Source organism: Falco cherrug, chromosome 8, assembly GCF_023634085.1.
Source record: "Falco cherrug isolate bFalChe1 chromosome 8, bFalChe1.pri, whole genome shotgun sequence".
NCBI classification, from domain to species: domain Eukaryota; kingdom Metazoa; phylum Chordata; class Aves; order Falconiformes; family Falconidae; genus Falco; species Falco cherrug.
Genome location: NC_073704.1, coordinates 59,741,822 through 59,761,149, shown reverse-complemented (window position 1 = coordinate 59,761,149; position 19,328 = coordinate 59,741,822). Strand labels below are relative to the sequence as shown.

Here is a 19,328-nt window from a genome sequence, read left to right as displayed (position 1 = left end):
CCCCTGCGCCCGCTCCCCGCATCACGCCCCGGCCCACACGGTACTTTCATCCACTTTTCCGCCGCCCCCTCCCCTCCTCGCCCCCCGGCCCCGGCGCTGCCCCCCCAGCGGGTGCCCCCGGGTTCGCCCCAGCCTCCAGTGTCCCCCGTCCCCCCCGCCCCGCGTTCCCCTCCGCGGCCGCGGAGCCTGCGCGGAGCGCGGGCGGCCTGGGCAGGCGGGGCGGAGGGCGAGGAGGAGGGAGGAGGGAGGAGGAGGAGGAGGAGGAGGAGGAGGAGGAGGAGGAGGAGGGCCGGCCCGCCCGCAGCCGCTGCCGCCAGCGCCGCCATGATGCTTGTTTGCTTTCAATGAGTGTGAGGAGGAGGCGGGGGGGAGCTGCTCTCCCGTCCGGCCCGCGGCAGGAAACAAAGAGCCAGGCAGGCGGCGGAGCGAGGGCGGCGGGGGGACGGGGATGCTGCAGCCACAGGTAGGGGCGGCCCCGTCGCGGGGGGCGGCCGCGGCGCCTCGCCTGGAGGGGGGGCTCTCGCCCGGGGGGGCAGGACCCGGCGGGGGGGGCGGCACTGCGGGGGGAGGGGAGCGCCGTTATTACGGCCGGGGGGGGCGAAGCCTTGGAGTTTGGCGGGGGGGCTCCCCGCGTCGTGTCGGTTGGGGGTGTCACGGGGGGGGCGAGGCCCCCCTGGGGGGGAGCGGGCTACCGGGGGAGCGGTGGCGCCGGGGGGAGCCAGGGCCCCGGGCGGTTGGTGCTGCGGGGCCGGCCGGGGGGGAGGGGGGGCAGCGCGCCCCGGGGCGGCGGGCGGGGAACGGCCGCGCTCGGGCGGGGAGCGGCGGCTCCGCCGTGGGGAACTTGCCCGGCCGGGGGGCAGCGGGCGCCCGCCCGGTGTGCGGGAGGGAGCCGGGCCGGGCGGCGCCTCGCAGGGAGCCCGGCTTCATTTGCATCGGGAAGGCAATTAAGAGAAATTAGTATAATGGCATCTGGAAGCCTGAAGTTTTTTTTTTGGTTGGTTTTTTTTCCATGTTTTTTTTTTTTTCTCGCTGTGCAATTGAGTTTAAAATAATTAAACAAAGGCAGAGGGAAATGACATCAATCTGGTAATGGCCCGTCCACCCTCCGCGCACGGCTTCCCCGCGCCGCTGGCTCCCCGGCGCCCGCTGCGCCCCACGGCGGGCCGGCAGCGCTGCCTGTCAGCGCAGCGCCGCTGCTGCTCCGGAAGGAGCCGCCCGCCCCGCCGGCAGCGGCGGCCGCGGCCTCGCTGGCACCGGAGCGCGGAGCGGCCCTCGCTCGTTCCGGCGGAGGGAAACGGCGAGGCAGGCGTGGGCCGTGACTGCCAGCCCCGGCAGCCAATGGGGAAGCGCGGGAGGCGGGCCGCGCTCCGGCACGTGAGGCCGCGGGACGGACGCATGCAGGGATAAACAGAGGGGAGCGGCGGCGGGCGGTGGCACCGCAGCCCCCCGCAGCCGGGCCCGGGGTGGCCGCCCGCCCGAGCGGCGGTGACTCCGCAGCAGAGCTCATGGGGACGGGGTGTATTTTGTGGCGTTTGTTGGGCTCGGGCAGGTGTACAGGGGGCGAAAGGCCCGCAGTGCGAACCCCTCGGGTGGGGGTGGGCCGGGTCCGAGCCTCCGGGCTCCCGGGATCTGCCGGGGTGCTTGCGGGGCAGCTTTTCTCCTGTCAAGTTTTACGGAATTTTATTTCAAGCCTAGGGTCAGGTCTTAAAGAAGTAGGTATGTACACACCTGTCTTCACGTATGTATATTGCAAACACTTATTTTACCAGCAGTTTACCCCAAACATTAAAAATCCTTATGAGACCTACTTTGCCTTGTGTAACATCAGAAATATAATCAGAACAAGTACAATAAAACAGGTTTTCTTGTGGTTTTTTTTTTTTTTCTAAATACTGATATCTGTGTTTTCACAACTGCAATGGAAAATTGTATTACTGAAAAAAAACCAACTTTACAGGTGACTATTTGCCTTGTAACTTAGAGCTACAGGTCTTCTGGTTTTTCATTTGATTTCTGGGGCTTATTTTCCTAATCTAGATTTCGCCACAATGGGTAACTAATTCAAAATTTGAGGGATTAGGAAATACCCGTGGTATTTGTCTGGCTTAAATACAGAGATGTGCAAGTGTTGACTGGTAATTGTATTGTATCTTGCATTTTTTTTTTTCATTCTAAAGCAGGTCTCGTAATTGGGAATTTATCAGCATTTCCACTGGGGTAATTTTACAGGATTATCCGCCCTCTGTTCTTCCTGCTGGTTCGTCTGGACTCTGGAGTTTGCTGCTAGCTATGAAGCCTTCTGTGGGGGTTTATTCATGCTATTACTGAAATGGAACCCTTCGCGTTTGGATTAACTCTTAGTGCACTTTTCACCTGAATCGCTTGGATCAGTCCATTTATAAAAAGGATACTACCATGCATCTCTTTTCTGTTTGCATTTTGAAGTTGAACTCTGAATACAGTCTTGATGTGTTCAGGCTGTTTACTTTGCTTGAATTTTAGAGGAAGAACTGAAATATAAAGATAGATGAGCCTGTAATACTGCATGGGCAGGTAAATACTTCTGATATTTTATATACGAAGACTTGAAAGCGTGTTATGAAGGGTCACAAACTGAATGAGCATGGTGCCTTTCAAGGTAAAAATCATTAAAGATCAGGCATGGCTAGATAGAGGAAGACATTCTTCTAAGCCAGTGCAATGTTCTTGATGGAAACCACTCTTTAAAATGGGGTCAAGTGCTCCCAGGATTGAGAAAACTCAAAATCCTTTCCCAACAGATGAACATAACCATCTGTTTTTAAAAGCACGGCAGTGTAAATAAAATTGGTCCTGTTAATCTATCACCAAAAAGCTAGGTATTTTTGTTTGTAGTGCAGTGTGTCGTCGGATTTGGATTATCACCGTGCCTAGGAGGCCAGGCAGTGAACCAGAATTCCTTCTTCCAGTTGTGCAGCGCCTGTTACAGCAGGCGGTCCTTGCTGCAGAGGCGTCTGTTCTGTTTGCTAACAGTCTGTTGAGTTTTAAATTACTTTCATTTTTTGTCACGTAAGTTTGGCTGTACATGTGTGTATGTGTATATACCATTACATATGTACCCTGGCCCAAATAGCACCGCATTAAGTGAAGATTGTACACAGATGGTATCTTTATGAATGAAGATGCCTTTCAGGATTGAAGGAATATACAGGAATTGTCACTTCTTCCATAGCATTTTGGTGGGTTTTTTTTTTTGCTAGGAGAAATATGTAGTATTCAGAGGTTACAATTGTGTATGATGAGCTTGAAAAAAACTACCACTGACCTTAAAACCCCATGAGAATAATTTCAACAGACCCTACCTCTAGATTTTAGTCCTAGTTGCATGAGACAGAGGGTGACGCTTGCCCTGTTGCATACAACTTATCTAGCTTTTTTTTAATCCGTATGTTGAGATTTTACACTACTTTCAGTGTCAAAATACTTTACTGACATTACTGAATTCAGTCTAAATTTAGACTTCTTCATGGTGTAATTTTGAAAGCGTTATACACAAATTGCTCAAACTGAGTCACTGCAGGTTTTCATCTGTTTTGTATTCCTTCTTCAGTGTTGGTGCTTCACATTTGGAAGTGCCATTATTGTACTATATCCTGCAAGATTATTAGCATTGTATTAAGTAATATAATTCACGTTTCTGCATTTAAATTGGGTTGTAGGAGTCCACTCAACAGGGAAGCTTGGCATAAGCTTGGGGACCTGCACTCGCAATTTCTGCATTGAGCAATTTCTGCAGTTGAAGTCCTGAAGAGTTTACAAATGCTTTGGCAGGTCCCATAGAAAAAGCTGTTTAAATGCTTAACATGTACTTTTGAGCTGCTAATTACACTTCCAAGATGGTGTTTATTTAAAAAAAAATAAATTTGGCAACAACTCAATTTTTTCTTTTGTAAGACTGCAACATGAATCCTTTTGTTAATGCCTCAGAGGGCTTTTCTTTAAGTGAAAGAATCAAGGAGGGCCTAGAAGCAGAAAATATATACATAGTTGTTTACTTTAGAACTAAAATACTTGCTGTTAGTATTCTGATTTATGCTATAATGGAGTTCTGCAGGAAGAGATTGATTTTTTTAATTCTTTTTGAGACTGGGAAAGCTGTTAGGTATGCTGTGGAGGTTGCCATCTGGATGTTGTGATCCCAGCCTGGACATTTTGATGGCTGTCTTGTGTGTCTAAGTTCATGTGCCTTATATGCAACCTTTATTCTGCAAATGCAGCGGCTTCCTCCCTGAAGGCCATCCTAAAGTTTCTACACCATTTTATAATACCAGTATCTCCAAAGCCTCCTTCAGCTCTTTGAGCTTCCCCCTTTCCTCAGCAAGGCAATAGCATAGTTTCAGTTTGAAGACAGGGGATTTCTAGAACACACTGAAGCCATGTGACTGATAGCTTATGTCATTAGGGTACAGCATCTTGCAGTAGGTTAAAAGACCATAAAGTATACTGTAATTTAGTATACTGCATGTTACAAATAATCCGTGCAGTTTTACTGCTTGACCTATTTTGGATTATATTGAAGAGTGAGGTGTGGATCCTGCAAGGTGACCTGAACTAAATGGTGTTCCACAAAAGTATCTCTGTATAGATCAGTTTGCAGAGTCAGGAATCAGAAAAAAAAACATTAAGCACCAGCTGTGCTTCAGAGACAGATCCTTTCATGTGCTTTTTGAAACAAAACCCACATTGAACTGACACCTACAAAGACAGGCTTGAGAGTAATGTAAAGCGCTACTAGGTCTGGGCGTGCACTGGCTCATGTTTTATCACCAGTCAGAACAAGGAGATGGCATTGGAACGACTAAATAATAAAAAATATTAAGCTGTTTTATGCCAAACTCTGATCATAAATGCTTTTTAATGTTCTTTTAATTGTCCACCCAACAGAAGAGCTTTGAACACAGCAAAGGTTCTGTGAAGTAAGATAGAGGAGTTTTAGTGTTGCCTTAATTGCAACTCACCTGTAAATAGTACTTTCAGGAACAAGAGTTTTTAGAAACAAGTGATCTCTGTGAAGAATAATTAAAACTAGGAAGGAATCCTTAGTTTGCTGAGGAACATCATGAAAGATCCACCTCTGGAGATCTGAGAACTGATCATATAGTAAGTGTTAGTTATGGCATAGTTGCTTTCTGTGTAGGGAGCAATGGGCTAGATCACTCTGTGGTTTCTTCTGGTACAGTATGCCAGGACTTTCCTCCACTGGCACAACTTGGAAAGCTGCTGCTTTGGTTGCTCATTAACTTCCCATAATCTACGTCAATACAACTTTTTGGAACTAATGCTGAAAACCAAGCCGTGATGTGGCTGGAGTGGTGATTTTTTTTTTTAATTTATTGTTTTTAAGCCACCAACAATAAACCCCACTTTCTTAGCTGGGTGTTGTTGGTTTTGAGTGTTGTCTCACAAACAGCTGCATCAACACAACAGAGAGAGGCGATGAAGTGGAACACGGGGACAGGAAAGAAATCTTGAGTTGGCTTTGCTGTGCAAGAGCATGGTTGTGAAACAACATTCTCAGGCTTGTTGGTTTAATTTGAAGTAAAAACAATCTATGAATAGTCTGGTTGCTTCTATCAGGAAGTGGCTAAATGGCTAGAGCATGAGCTGCATGAAGAAATTCTGTAATACCCTGAACTTCAGTTAGTTTAGCAACTCCTAATATTAACAAGCTTTTAAATATCTAGAAATTGTTTTTTAGGAGGGCAAGGATTTTTGGATTTAGATACTGACATCTCTTCTCAAGCTCTCATTCAGACCTCTGCTGAAAATGAGCTCATGTCCAAACTTCATTTAGAGTAGCTAAGTTATCTCTTACTCCTCAGTTCTATTGCAAGGCTAAGAAAGAGAATAATGTTTTGTGCAGTGACTTAATGTTTTCACCCACAAAACAGAAACGTGGTAAGTATTCTGCAGATGCGTAAAGGAAAATGTGGTAAGGAACATTGTGGTGTATGTGCCAGTATTAGAATAGCTTACAGAGTTGGACTACGATAAGAAATTGTGCAGTAGTTACTCTAAACAATGATTAATGTTCTTCTTCATGTATCATGAAGAATCATAACTAAATTGTCAAATGTGATTGTCTGAATACAGCCAGTGGAATGAGAATTGGTATTGTGTTAAAGTTTTGGAGTGTAAGACCATTCTCATTAGCTTTCTGAAGACATTTGTAGGTGAAGTATTTAAGCCTTGGTCTTAACTGCCTGTCTGCATTTTTTAAACTTGAAGCTAAATGTTTTATGGCAAAACTCTTTCTTTTAAAGTTGATCTTTTAGGTTCCATGTTATTCATACAGTATATACTTATGTAATGCAAATAAATTCTGAAAGTAATTAGTGAACCTGACTGATCTTTTAATGTATTGGCATTTCAGAATACACTAAAATAGAAAATGAAAAAATCTGAACGTTGTATAGTACTCATTAGCTAACCAGAGTGTTTCTAGGGATACCAGTTAAAGGTCGGTCTTTGCCTTGCAATTTGGTTTTGTTTTAATGTTTGTTTTGTATACAGCAGCCTTTTACTATAGGCATAATTACAGACAATTGTTGATAATTAAGAACTATTCTAATCATCTGGACTATGCTAGACTGAGAACACTTGGACTAGTACTTCTGATCATTAGATGTTGTGCAGGGTAGGGAGTGGGAATTTGAGTTGTTTGTCATGAGTCAGACAAAATAGATTATCTTCTGGGTCTGTCTAGAAGATGGAACAGTCAAGGACCTCGGTGCTGAATTACACCTTTGGTATTCTGGCCATTTTAGAGTTCTGTCTTGAAACCAAACTGGTCTTTATAGCAACTGAACATGGAAGTGAAAATTGCTTCTTTACACTAGTGAAACAATGGTAAATAACTTTTTCATGGCTTCCAAGGTTTAAGGGGTTACACCATTAAAATACTGGGCTGCAGGTTGCTCATCGGGTAGCAAATTGTAACTGCAAATGGAGTGGAGGGGTGGCAGGTTGGGCAGGAGGAGAAGTAGAGGTTTGGTACATGGCCCTGCCACACACCTTGTAACCAGCCCTTTTGTATTTCTATAAACAAGTGTTTAAGAACAGCAAAGAAATCTTAATTAAATTTGAAATATCTGCAGGTCAAGACTTGATAATATGGTCTTCTTAAAAATATGAATTGACTGATTTTTTGACTTAACAAAATTTAAAGCCTGATCAAGTGAGTGCTGTGTAGCTCTATATTCTAATCAAGTCTCCCTGATTTGAAAACAGCAAATACATCCTTTGACATTTTTGGCCCAGCTGATGGGAACTGTGATGTTTTGCTTTTCTTAAATTTCAGGGGGGGGTATGTCTCATTTTAGTCAGTTAGGCTAAATAAAAGGTTTTACAGAACTTCTAGTGTTCTATAGATTTTTTTGAAGAATATTAAAGAATTTGTCACATAGTAGAACTTATATATGCAAAATTAAATAACTCATCTGATTAGTTATGTTTCAGATATATTCACATGAACTAATGTGTATTGGCTTAATCAGTATCTTGTATTTATTATTACATAGTTGTAATGCATGTTCACATCCCACTGCATTATCTAAGTCTGAAAAAATGGAAGGGTAGCTTGTGGTTTTGTATTGGCAGTCGTGTAAAATTCTGGTTTTAGAAGTCCTCAAAATATGATGAAGAAGCATTAGTTTGCTGATGAAGCCATTAAATCTTAATATGCTAACAGCCACTAAAATGTGATCCTACCAAATGAAAAAGCACTTGGAATGAATCAATTGACTTTGTGTTGACTCAACAGCATTTTTATTTTTTTAATTTAGATTATTCCAACATTAAGCTATAAATTAGGTTAAAGGGTTCTTGACACTTTCCCACGTAACTATAACACGTTATAGTTGAGTTTCTTGGGGTGCGGAGTGTTTGAGGAGTCATTCTTGTGCTGCTCCCCTGTGCTGCTACAGTTCTACCTGTGCACACAGCTGTTACATGCCATCCGTTGCCAGACTAGGTAAAAGGAAATTTTTAATTCACAGCATGTACTCTGAAAAATTCAGGTGTTACCCTTTAGCTAATTTCCCAGTCGGATTTTTCCTAGTCTTATTTTTTCAATGCTATATACTTACTGTACAAAAAAAAATATTACTTGAACAGCCTTTTAAAAATGAAATGCCGAGAGTGTTTGCCCTAGACAACAAATAATAGATGTTTACACAACAGACATGATGTTTACCTAAAAGTAGCATACTAGTAGGAAAAAACAATACAAAAAATAATCTGTTTTTCTTGCAGCACTGTTGTTTGTATATTTCAGTAGAGCAATCTTGTTCACTCCTACAAAGTTAAATGTAAGTGGTATTTCAATAGATAGGCAAGTCCTCAAATTTCTGTTTATTCAGCTTCAGAATATTTGTAATGTTGGTTCTGATGTGCTTTAGTATGGAATCCTCTATTTTGAGGATGCTTTCATTCTTTCAGATTGTTCTTTTAGGTAGTGGCTTACACCTGCATTTCTGAACTTTGGTTTATCTACTTGCATGGTTATGTATTGTAGCAAAATAAACCCAGAAACTGTATCTGGTAGCAGGATGCAGGTATTCTTCCATATTATGTTGTATACCTGCTAGTAGTTGGGATATCGAAAACTGAGGGTGTGTGTTAAGATCTTTTTGTAAAATAAGACATTGATAGAAATAACACTGACGTGAAATTAAGAAAGCTTTGTAGAAACAGCATTAGGCATACAGAAAAAGCATTTAATTCTCTAGCTTAAGTTTTATGTCTGGAGGGTGGGATGGTCCCTAATAATCTTAAATAAGAGTTTAGCTGAAGTACGTGGAATTTACTTCATGTGAGACTTGAGGTTTATCTGGGATGTGTTAAGTACTTGCTTACTTCCTTATCGTGTTGGCTTCCCTATGAATATTTTCTCCATCCTTTTTCATTATTAAGATGACTATCTAGTTGTTCATGTATGGTATAGACTGAGGACAAATACAGTCATTGACTCAACTCATCAGTTCAAGTGCGTGGATTCTGTAGGGACTGACCTTTATCATAAGCCTGTTCAAGCTGCTGTTGCTTTTCTGTGAGAAGACAGATGTTGCACTGTGTCATCCCGGCCAGGGACAGTGCCTGTTTACACAGGGTTGTTGCTTCATTTGCCTGTACTTCAAGCTGAAATGTTACTAGGTTTCTGTAGAAATTTGGTACTTGCTGAGTAAAAGGCCACCAGTGACTGGAAGTGAAAGCAGCAAGCTTGATTCGTTTTTGACAAGCACTTGTTTAAAGGAATGGTAGTGGGTCTTTTGAGTGGAATGAGCAAATCTTAATTTTTGTAGTGAAAAATTAAATACAACACTATGAAATTACCTTAATTTTTTTTCCATAGTAGTTATTTTTTAGATCTGCTTCTGTTCCCTTTGAAGAGGGTCACTGTCTGGAATTTAAAGCAGTAATTTCTGTTCATTTGGATAAATCTCAACGGTAGAGATTAACCCTTTAAATACAGATTAACATTTCTGATTAGCCTATACATTGCTAGAAGTGCTACAACTTTAAGTTATCTAAAAAGCAGTGTACTTTGCCTTCAGTTAGGATTTCAGACTTTGTTCCGTGTTACTATTTAACTGATATATGGGTGAGGGTAGTTGGAAGCAAGATTCTGCTTCCTGCTGCGTGAGAAGAGATTTTGGGTAGGTGTGGCCAGAAAGACAATTATGTTGTTGTCCTAATTTCAGTCCTGTAAACAGCTGTGCTGCAAGCCCCCACATACATTAGTGCTATACAGGAATAATAATACAGGAAGCTAGTTATAATACACAAATATTTTTTTTTCCTCCTCCCCCTTAGCTTTTGGGCAGTTTAATTCTCTTCACCAGCTCCTTTTGTTATCAGACAAAAGTCAGTGCTGATGCAAGAGTGAAGTGGAAATACACAGTCCTGGGGAGGAAGGAACTGCAGCAGGGCCAGCTTAGTTCTGCTTCATGCATTGAAAAACCACGGTGCAAGTGGCTAGTGTCGGGGGGTGAGGAGGATCCTAAATTAACTTTGAATTCAAGACATGTCAGTCAGTTCAAAAAATACTTAACACGTCAGGGGAGTTGTTGGAAGCCATTTTCAAAGGAAGCTTTGGATTGCTTGGAAAAGAGCTTCATGGTTAAAGGCACAATGTTACAAATAAATGGTGTGGGATGAGCTTCCGGTATTTGGGTTTGGAGAAAGAAAGAATCGCATATGTGCTGTCATTTTCGTATGGAATCTCTGAGCAACTTAATGGCTTATAATTAATAGGAAGTACTGTAGATTGCTTTCTATCCTGCTACTTTTCAGCACCGTAAAAGTAATTTATTTTGCAAGTAATACTGTACTGCATCAATAAGTGGAAAATATACTTATCTTCTTACTTGTGACTTTGTTAGATTTAGATTTGTATAGTTTATTCGCTGTTTTTACTTGAAGTAAGAAGTTTGGGTAATTCTGCATTTGATCAGGTGTGGTGCTGCATTGTTTACTTCCTCCTCCTGGCTATTTCCTGGTTATATCAGGTTATTAGTGATAAGTAATATCAAGTGAGGGGTGGGTGGGGAAGTCAAGTCATGAATGTGTCAAGAGGTTTCAGAAGCAGAGTTGTAATGCATAGTGATCTTGAGACATTTCTAAAGGTACTCGTGTATTTGTAAATGGGATTTGTAGGGGCTGCTTAGTAAATGTTGAAATATTTATTTCAGAGTAGTTGATTAGATCAGATAAAATTGTGTCTGAACACTAACCCATGCTGCTCTCACTTGTTCATTGTTTTCTACAAAGTTTTAGAATTTAAGTTTTCTTTGCTAATTTCAATTTTGATATGGAAGAAGCTGGTGTTTCTAGGAGAGCTTTGGGGGCAAACTTGATATCTGCATTTATAGTAAAGCTAATACCATAAAGAAGGATCGATGGTACTTGGCCTACAGGAGTTGTCTAATACATTTAGTTTTGAAACAGAGTTAGTTTATCTGTGGTATTATAGAAGGCACTTCAGGAAACAGAGAATGCTGTGGTATTTTCTCGTTTGGTTTTGTTTTAACTTACTGCTTAGTCTCAAGCCTTCTCCCCGCTGTGTTTCAATTTCATAAAACCAGCAGAAGGGAAGGACAGGAAAAAAACCATCATCTTTCCTGCCCTGTCACTCAAGGCAGACTATCTTTTCTCCGTTCAAGAGGCATTATTTATTGGTAGTTTACACAGTCATCTGGAGCATTAACTGCCGCGTAGTCCAGCTTCCACTTTACACATGCTATAGCCTAAGAGACTTACCATTTCAGAAGTCTGGTCAGGCAAGGCTCTGGACTCTTCGGTCTCACGCAGCTAGCGGTGCAGCCGAAAGGCTGGGCCTTCAGGCAGCGTCGCCATTGCCAGGCCGCTGGCACCGGGCACAGGCCTTTAGTGGTGCCGGTGCTGCAGCCCTGAGCGCGCCTCGGAGCCCAGCACGCCCGCTCACCTGCTGCCGGCAGCTGTGCTGTCTCATCCAGGGCATTCCCTAACCCGTCACCTCGCCCGGCTGCTCGTCGCCTGACCACACTCGATGCTTTAACGTGGAGAGACAAGCGGCAGCGGGGGCAGGCGCACCTCAACCTGCGAGCACTGGCGCTGTCTCCAGTGGCGTGCTCCTGAGTGAAGCCAGGGCCTGTGCTCCATCAGCCACCTGCTGTCTTAGCCGACTTTGTCAGCTCTTCTAACAGGTTGCCCTCCCTTGGCTTCACAGCCTTCAGGTGTGTTCTTCTCTTTCTGACCCCCATCGTCCTCGCCCTGCACCTTTCCCTGAAGGGTCTTCGCCCCGGCCGCTGCCTTTCCCTCAGTGCCCTCTGTGCAGACAAGGGCTTAAACCCGCGCCTGCGCTGAAGGCTCGAGATCTGTCTAATTCCCTGTGTTGGACCCTCGGCACTGCGGACCTCATCGGCCCCCCTTAGCTCAGTTTCTTTGGGGTAGGGGGGTGTTAATTCTGTGTTGGGACTGTGTGACCTGGGCTGGGAATGGCCAGCCACGCTCCTCTTGAATGCTGAAGCTCTTCTGTTGTTACAACTATTTAAATAACAATTTTAATAACCTGGTACAAGAAAGTAAACCATTTCATTTGCATTCAAACATATTTAAACGTCCTCTTCATTAAAGGTACATAGTCAGGGGTGTGTTCTGGGCATCCATGTCACATTTTAAAGGTGTTCTCCTTCACGAACTGACTCGCTGCCTGTGGTGGCAGTCTGGCGTCCGGTGGCACTTCCACTGCGCGCACCACTGAGAGCTACAGGTGGTGTGAGCTCTTTTGAAAATTATTGTCACGATAGTCTAAAGCTGCAGTTCTCAGTGGCTCTGAGGTCGTTCAACTCCATTTTGTGGGTCTGACTGAAAATGGCTTTAGTCTGACAAAACTGTATCTCTTAATCTGACGTTTACCTCAGCATTTCCGTTTGACTGTGGCAGCTCAGCAGGCTCTAGCTTTGGATTCGGAGAGGTGGAGAGAGGAGGAGAGAGAGTGATTTGTGAAAGAGGCTGATTTTCTTGAACTACTCCATGCTGTGAAGTTTTGAAATGCAATTCAAGGTATTGTGCTTGTGTTTTATGATACCCTGTGAAATGTGACCCAAATTTAGCCTTGCTGGCAGACCCTGAGAACTCTCCAGCTCTACCTGATGGATAACAATGCGCTAACACTGGGTGTGACAGTATCCTTGGTGTTCTGGTGTGGCCCATGTCAGCGATGCTGCCGGTCACCAGGAGCCAGGAGGCTCCTGAGCATTTGCTGCTGGGTTTTTTTGTGGGGTTTTTTGTTTGTTTGTTTTTTCCTCCTGGTAATCCTAAATAGCAGGGAATCATCCACTGTGAGATGCAGCAGTGAGGGAAAACCACCAAGAGGAGGAACTTTAACGAGAGGGAGAGCAATGCCATGGATGGACTGGGAACATGGGGTCACCAGAATCCACTGTTAAAACCTCAAATGCCTAAATCTCTATAATTGTTTTAGCACACATTAACAAAAACCCACTGGAAAAGTATGTCATCCTCTTTTGGTAGTGAGGAGTGATATGCTGCTGGTACCAGCAAAGCTGTTAATTAGTGCATGTGATTGAGTGTGCTCTGGGGAACGTTCGTGTTTCTGTACTGAATGAGATTTCTGTCTCTAGTATACCTGCTTCATTTCTTGAAAAATTGGAACATATTTATTAATTCAGGGAGCTGCAGGAGGAGAAAGCATCAAATGACCAAGGAAGGTAAATGTTTCCTGACAAACTGGAGCATTCCCATATGGCATGGATCTTATATAATTATATACAGCAATTTCAGAAGGGATGCTTTATACATTACTTTGCTATATATTATTGTACTAGTTGTATAGGTAATTGTAGGGAGAAGTTAAGCTTTTACCTTTCCGGTGGTTATAGTCCAGTCTTATCTCCTTTAATTAGCGTAGTTTGAAGAAGAAAGTGTTACACTTGGTGATTCCAGTACCCTGGGTGCTCAAGTGCCTTCATTCTTCAAGGAGCTCCACCCAGCTGCTATTTATAATCTCGTCCTTTTACCCACAATTCACTTTTTAAAGGGGAATTTCTTTTCATTGCAGATATCTGGTTTTGACCAGTTGTGGGATTGGGAAAAGGAGGGAGGAGTGTAAATTAGTAAAAGAGCTGTTGTATTAAAGTAAGCCTGTGGGCTCTAAAAGCTTTGTTTTAATCAAGGTGCATAATTAGCTGAAAGTTTTTTAGAGTTTTCTGTTGTTTATTTAGCAGGTGGAGTAAACATTTTTCAGTAAATTCAGTGTACAGATAATGTTTGGTTGATGCTCTAATTTATTAACAGTTATTCTTTGTTCATTCTCTATATAATTACACATTTTTCTGATGTATTCACTTTGTCCAGGGTTATGAAAAAATTAGAAAGTCTTAGAAGACCTGGTAGGTAGGTGTGCTCTTGATATTCACCAGCACGGCATCTTCTGTACTGAGTGTTATTGGCTAGTATTATAAGGTTGTTGTAATGTGTTTTGCTTAATAATTGCGCGGTGTTGCTTATAATATGTTTGTAAACGTGATTTGAGCTAGCATTGTTTTGATTTCTCTTATTTCATATAAATAGTTCTATAGCTTGTTGCTTGTGCCTTTCTGTATGTATTTGGATGTGATAGCTTAAGATAGTGAAATCTTTGCTATAAAAGCTCTTATATATATGTAGGGCAGTGCAAAAACATTGCTCTTATTTGTGATAAATGCAGTTTATATTGGAAGTCCTATGTAACTTGAAAATACAGCTAATTTGCAAGTCAGTACAGTATTCATTTATTTATTCAAAATAAATTTAAAACGTATGTGTTTGTTTTAAATAAATTTAAAATTTAAATTTATTTATCTATTTAAAATCTACATAAGCTGGTTTTCCTCTTAAACTGACTAAAACCCAGATGTATTTCTCCTGGGACAGAGGAGAGCTAGCTCATGGTACAGGGAGGGTTATGGCACAGGGCTTTATTATGGAGCCAGGAATTACTTCCCCTCCCACCCTTGCAGTGAAACACTGTGAGTATGTTGATGTCCAGGAAAGCTGGAAGGAGGTTGTTTTTGAAAGGAAGGAGGTTTTTTCGGAGAGGAATTTTTGCTATTTCTCTCTCAGAGTCCATGATTGGGTATGGTAAAAAGAGACAAGAAAAAACATTTATCGTAAACTTACCAGGAATGGTGTGAAAGAGAGTGAAATGGAGTTATGTTTCAGTGTTAAACACCTGGCTGAAGAAAGTGATAGAAAGGTCTACTTTGGGTACAATATTTTCAGATTGAAAAGAGTAGGATGAGGGCTGGAGTAAATGCTGTCTTTTTGCAGGCTTAAAGAATTGCGGATCTTTGTGAACCGTTAATTCTTTTCTTGGATGCTGAATTGTGTGAAAAGTTAAGAATTGCAGTAAACCTAGGACTGATACATAGTCAGAGTTATTAGCAAATGTTTTCTTTATAGTTTATATGAGGGAGAATCCAGTGGTGGTGATGGTGATCACTTTCTGAAGTTTCATTGCTGAAGAACATAGAACCTGCAGTAGAATGGATTGATTTTGAAGGACACGGTGACATACTCATGAAAGGTGGCAGGGCACAATGTTTATGATGGTGTACAGATTTTGTTAAGTTATTGGGTGGGGGCTTAGGATGTCGTCCTCCATTGCAGGAGTATCAGGAATCTGTGTTCTTCTCTTTTATAGCAGTCTTTCCCACTTGGTGAAGTTTGTAAATGAGCACGGGTTATCTTTATCTGAAGTTTTAGAAAGTATTTGGAGCAAATGTCCAATGTGACATTTAACTGAAACAGAAATTACCTTTTAAAGAATTCTCAGTATATGATACCTTAATCACTTAATTTTCTTTTTGTTTCAACAGGAATGCCCAAGGAAAAGTACGATCCACCTGATCCACGGAGGATGTACACAATTATGTCCTCAGAGGAAGCAGCTAATGGGAAGAAATCACACTGGGCAGAGTTGGAAATAAGTGGTAAGAAACTGAGGAATGGTCTTGGGTTTTGAACTTCTTGCAAGTTAAGAGTAGCCTGTGTAGTATGATCTTGGACAAGAAGTCTGGAGTGGAGTTACCTGCCTTGAAGTGAGCCAGCACAACAATGCAGCAGCTGCCAGTGTCTGAGTGTGTCAAGGGCAGAGGTTGGGATAACATAGGGAGCTATAGGAGGGGTAAGTTGAGGCAGGTGGGGAATCCTAAAGGTTGGGAAGATGAGGATATGGATGCGAGCTTTTTGTGTTTTAAGAAGATGGGGAGGGTGAAAGCATGGATTTAAGATCTAATTTGTCAAAGAGAAGAGGGTGAAGTTCAGGTTGATATATAGACATATGCTGTTACTTCAAGTAATGTAACAACAATGTTGTATTAGTCTATGACAGTATAGCTTCTACTGAAGCAGAAGTTTTCAGTTTAAAAGCAGTTGTAAATCTTTGCTCTGTTCTTGAGATTTAAAGAAAAAAAAATTAAAAACCCCTCCGAGAACTGTGCTAGCTTTGAGTTACTCTTTGACTTTTGGATCTTTTCTTGAAAAGAAGATAATGCTCAGAATTCATAAACATGAATTCTAACTGGTGTGGGACATGAGTCTCTTTTGATTTGTAGAGTAAATTCTGATTTTGCTACATAAGTGTGTTTACAAGGAAATTGAAGCAAATATTTTAAGAATTCAAAAACAATTTTGTGTTATTGTAAACTTATGCTGAAATTTTGTTTAAATATGGCAGTTCTTTAAGTGACTGCAAAAATTGCCATGTGGTATTTCTAAATGACTGCCCAACAGAAAAATTTATGGAAGGAAGAATAGAAACAGAATTCTTTGAATTGTGAAGAGGCTTTCCGTCCAGATCATTGAATCTGTGTCTTGCTTCAAGGGCCACGTGCCTTAACATGTGAATAGCATTCTTTACTTGAAGGTTACAGATGCAGAAACCTAGTTAAAGGCTGCTTCAGGAATCAGCATTGTGTATCAGCATTAGGCTTGGATATCCACTTGGACATCTGCTGCCTCTGCACAGGAAATGCATTAAGCGATGGCTCTTTCCTTTCATGCTTGGTAATCTCACTATAGACTGATTCCAGCCAAGAGGGGTGTAGGTAGTGAAAAGGATGGATCAGTGATGCTGGCTGGAAATCCTTTCAGCTACAAGGGTTTCTTTGATCACAGTCACCTGTTTGCATTGGGGTGTGTTGTGGGGGGAAGGTGTTAATTCAGTTTTAAAAATGCAAAGAACTATGGATTTGTATTTAAAACCTTCCAGAAGATGTCTTAATGAGCATTACAGTAGCATGAATCCTTTTTAAGAGCTGTATGCATTTGCCTTGCAAAATAAAATGTGACAATGTTTTTGTTTTATTAGTGTTCATGCTGTCTTTTCCTTGCAGAATACTTTGTCATCTAATACAGAAAGCCACAAATGTTTTAACTGCTCTCATTTAAATCACTGAGCTTTTTCACTGCAGGCTTTTTTATGCCACTCACTTTCATATAGCTCACTGGAAATTATATCTGTATTAAACCTTTTTTTACCAGGGGCTGAGTCCCAGTTACACATATATCAGCATAGCTTTCCCCAGGCAGTAAATACAACTACTTTTATTTTGAGAGAAAGTCATTTAAGTAAAGGAACTACAAAGGGGGTGTGTTGGTATAATATTAACCAGACCATTCTTAATATTGGTGAGTTGTGGGGGTTTTAAAGGCCATTGCAAGTAACTTTTTCCCTTGGACAAACTGGCATTAGTACTCTTTTAATGCTTTTTGGTACAGTGAGATGACTTCTGTAAATGAAAAAGGATCCGCTGCTGGCAGGGCGTGGGGGAGAATCTTGGAAAGAAGAAATGTTTTGAGACCTTCTGATGATATCTCACATTCCTTGCATGCGGCAATGTAAAAATCTTGATTCTGTCACACAAAGCCATGTTTCCACCCTTCAGTTTATACAAAAATCATACCGTTTTTTTAAATATCTGGCAATAGTTTGTGCAGCTTTTAGTTGAATGCCAGATGGAAATCCATGTTCTCAACTAAGCATCTTAGTCACCCTAAATATAGTGCTTCTATCTGTTCTTGCCTGGATTAATGCCATAGAATAAAGATTTTTGGTTTGAAAGATGTTGCGTAGAAATAATGGGCAAACTGAAGAGTATCTTTTATCTCAAACACAAACTATATTTGAAAAAAAATCTGTATCTTAGACCTCTGTTAATTATTGAATTCATGGTCATTTAGTAAATACATCTTTTTTTGTATGGAACTTGAGAAAGACAGATGTTTAAAACTTAAATATGAATTGGAAGAAAGCAATCTGAGCATCCCTGGCAGCTCCTTACATTCTGTTATGCATTGCTGAATTTTTTTGATCTATAGATTCGGTGGTTAATGGATTTTTTGTTGAATAAAACAACAATAATGAAAAACACAACAAAACCCAAACTAAACTCCCCCTCCAGTTGCCCCTCCCCGTACTTACAAAATGTGTAGTTACTGATCAACAAAACCCAAACTAAACTCCCCCTCCAGTTGCCCCTCCCCGTACTTACAAAATGTGTAGTTACTGATAAACCTATGTATTTTAAATGTGCTGTTTTCTCTTGTACCATCCTTCTGCAGGGAAAGTGAGAAGCTTAAGTTCGTCATTGTGGACACTGACCCATTTGACAGCTTTGCATCTCAGTGACAATTCCTTATCCCGTATTCCTTCAGACATTGCCAAGCTTCACAATCTGGTATATCTGGACTTGTCCTCTAACAAAATTCGCAGTTTACCAGCAGAGCTCGGAAACATGGTGTCACTCAGGTATGTAAATTTTAACAGGAGTTAAAATTGTTCTCTTTATTATCTTTGCTGAGGTCTAAGCTGGTGCTACATAAATTTTACATTCTAGTAAACTAAAAGCATAAGGAAATTCCTCCTTCCTCACTTCTTTTTACCTGTCTCCCTGAATACTTGGTATGGCCTGTGCAGGTATAGCAATACTGGCTCTTCTGAGATCTCCTGTTCCGATGTACGACAGTACGGAATGAGCTTTGGAAGTGCTCAGTTTGATGACAACCACCCACTTCATATTTTTCCAAGTCAGGTTTCCTCTCTTACGCATCTCTTACCAGACTTTTTTACAAATATTTTTGTGGCATTTTTCTCTAGGAAATACTGATGCACAAGAAAAATTGCTTTTAACTCATAGTAAGGTGGGGAAAGGTCATATTAAACATACATAATCATGCTAGCAACATTTTTTTCCTCTTTATTTCTCTTCAGTATTTTTAACAATAGTTCTTATTCTGTTTATTTTACAACAACTGCAACTTGTGTAATATTGTCTCCTTCCCACCTTTGCTGTCATGTAACTGCATTCCTGTGTAAACTGGGGAGGAGAAAAAAATGTTCTAAAAGCATCTTTCTTCCCTCCCATTTTACAGTACCAAGATGTGCAAAGTTTGCATGGAATGATACCTCCTTTTGGAAGTAAAACATGAATAGTGATGCCTATTTAGATTATAATGAAGTCTGCAGCATTTCACTTTGTAAAAACACTGTTCTGTAAATACAGAAGTGGTTTGTATAAGAGCAAATATTTATAGGCAGCATTCTTTTGCCCTTAATGCAAAGGAAGAGCCTTATCTTAGGTTTATTAGACACCAGTAAATGCCTTCATTGCTTTTAATTTTGAAGACTCTTATGGACAGCTTTCTCAAATCCAGAAAACACTGAGTCTAAAAGTAATGAGAATGTTATGAGAAATAAAGAAGACAATAGAGAAATGGACTGCCAGCACAGCTCTGAAAATGGAAAT

The 19,328-nt window shown here is 41.6% G+C and overlaps 1 protein-coding gene across 3 annotated transcripts in view; it reads left to right on the top strand.

Moving 5' to 3' along the window:
- The first annotated feature begins 274 nt into the window (after window positions 1-274).
- CNOT6 (CCR4-NOT transcription complex subunit 6) overlaps window positions 275-19,328 on the top strand; it is a 35,505-nt gene continuing 16,451 nt past the window's right edge. The window contains exons 1-4 of one of the 3 annotated variants that reach the window (XM_055718244.1): window positions 309-463; window positions 2,230-2,553; window positions 15,399-15,512; window positions 18,145-18,331. In XM_055718244.1, the coding sequence (XP_055574219.1) occupies window positions 15,401-15,512; window positions 18,145-18,331 (299 nt within the window). In that variant the 5' untranslated portion in view covers window positions 309-463; window positions 2,230-2,553; window positions 15,399-15,400. Of the gene's footprint in view, window positions 464-2,229; window positions 2,554-15,398; window positions 15,513-18,144; window positions 18,332-19,328 lie in introns of all 3 variants that reach the window. The other 2 variants (XM_055718243.1, XM_055718245.1) reach the window with 2 other exon arrangements.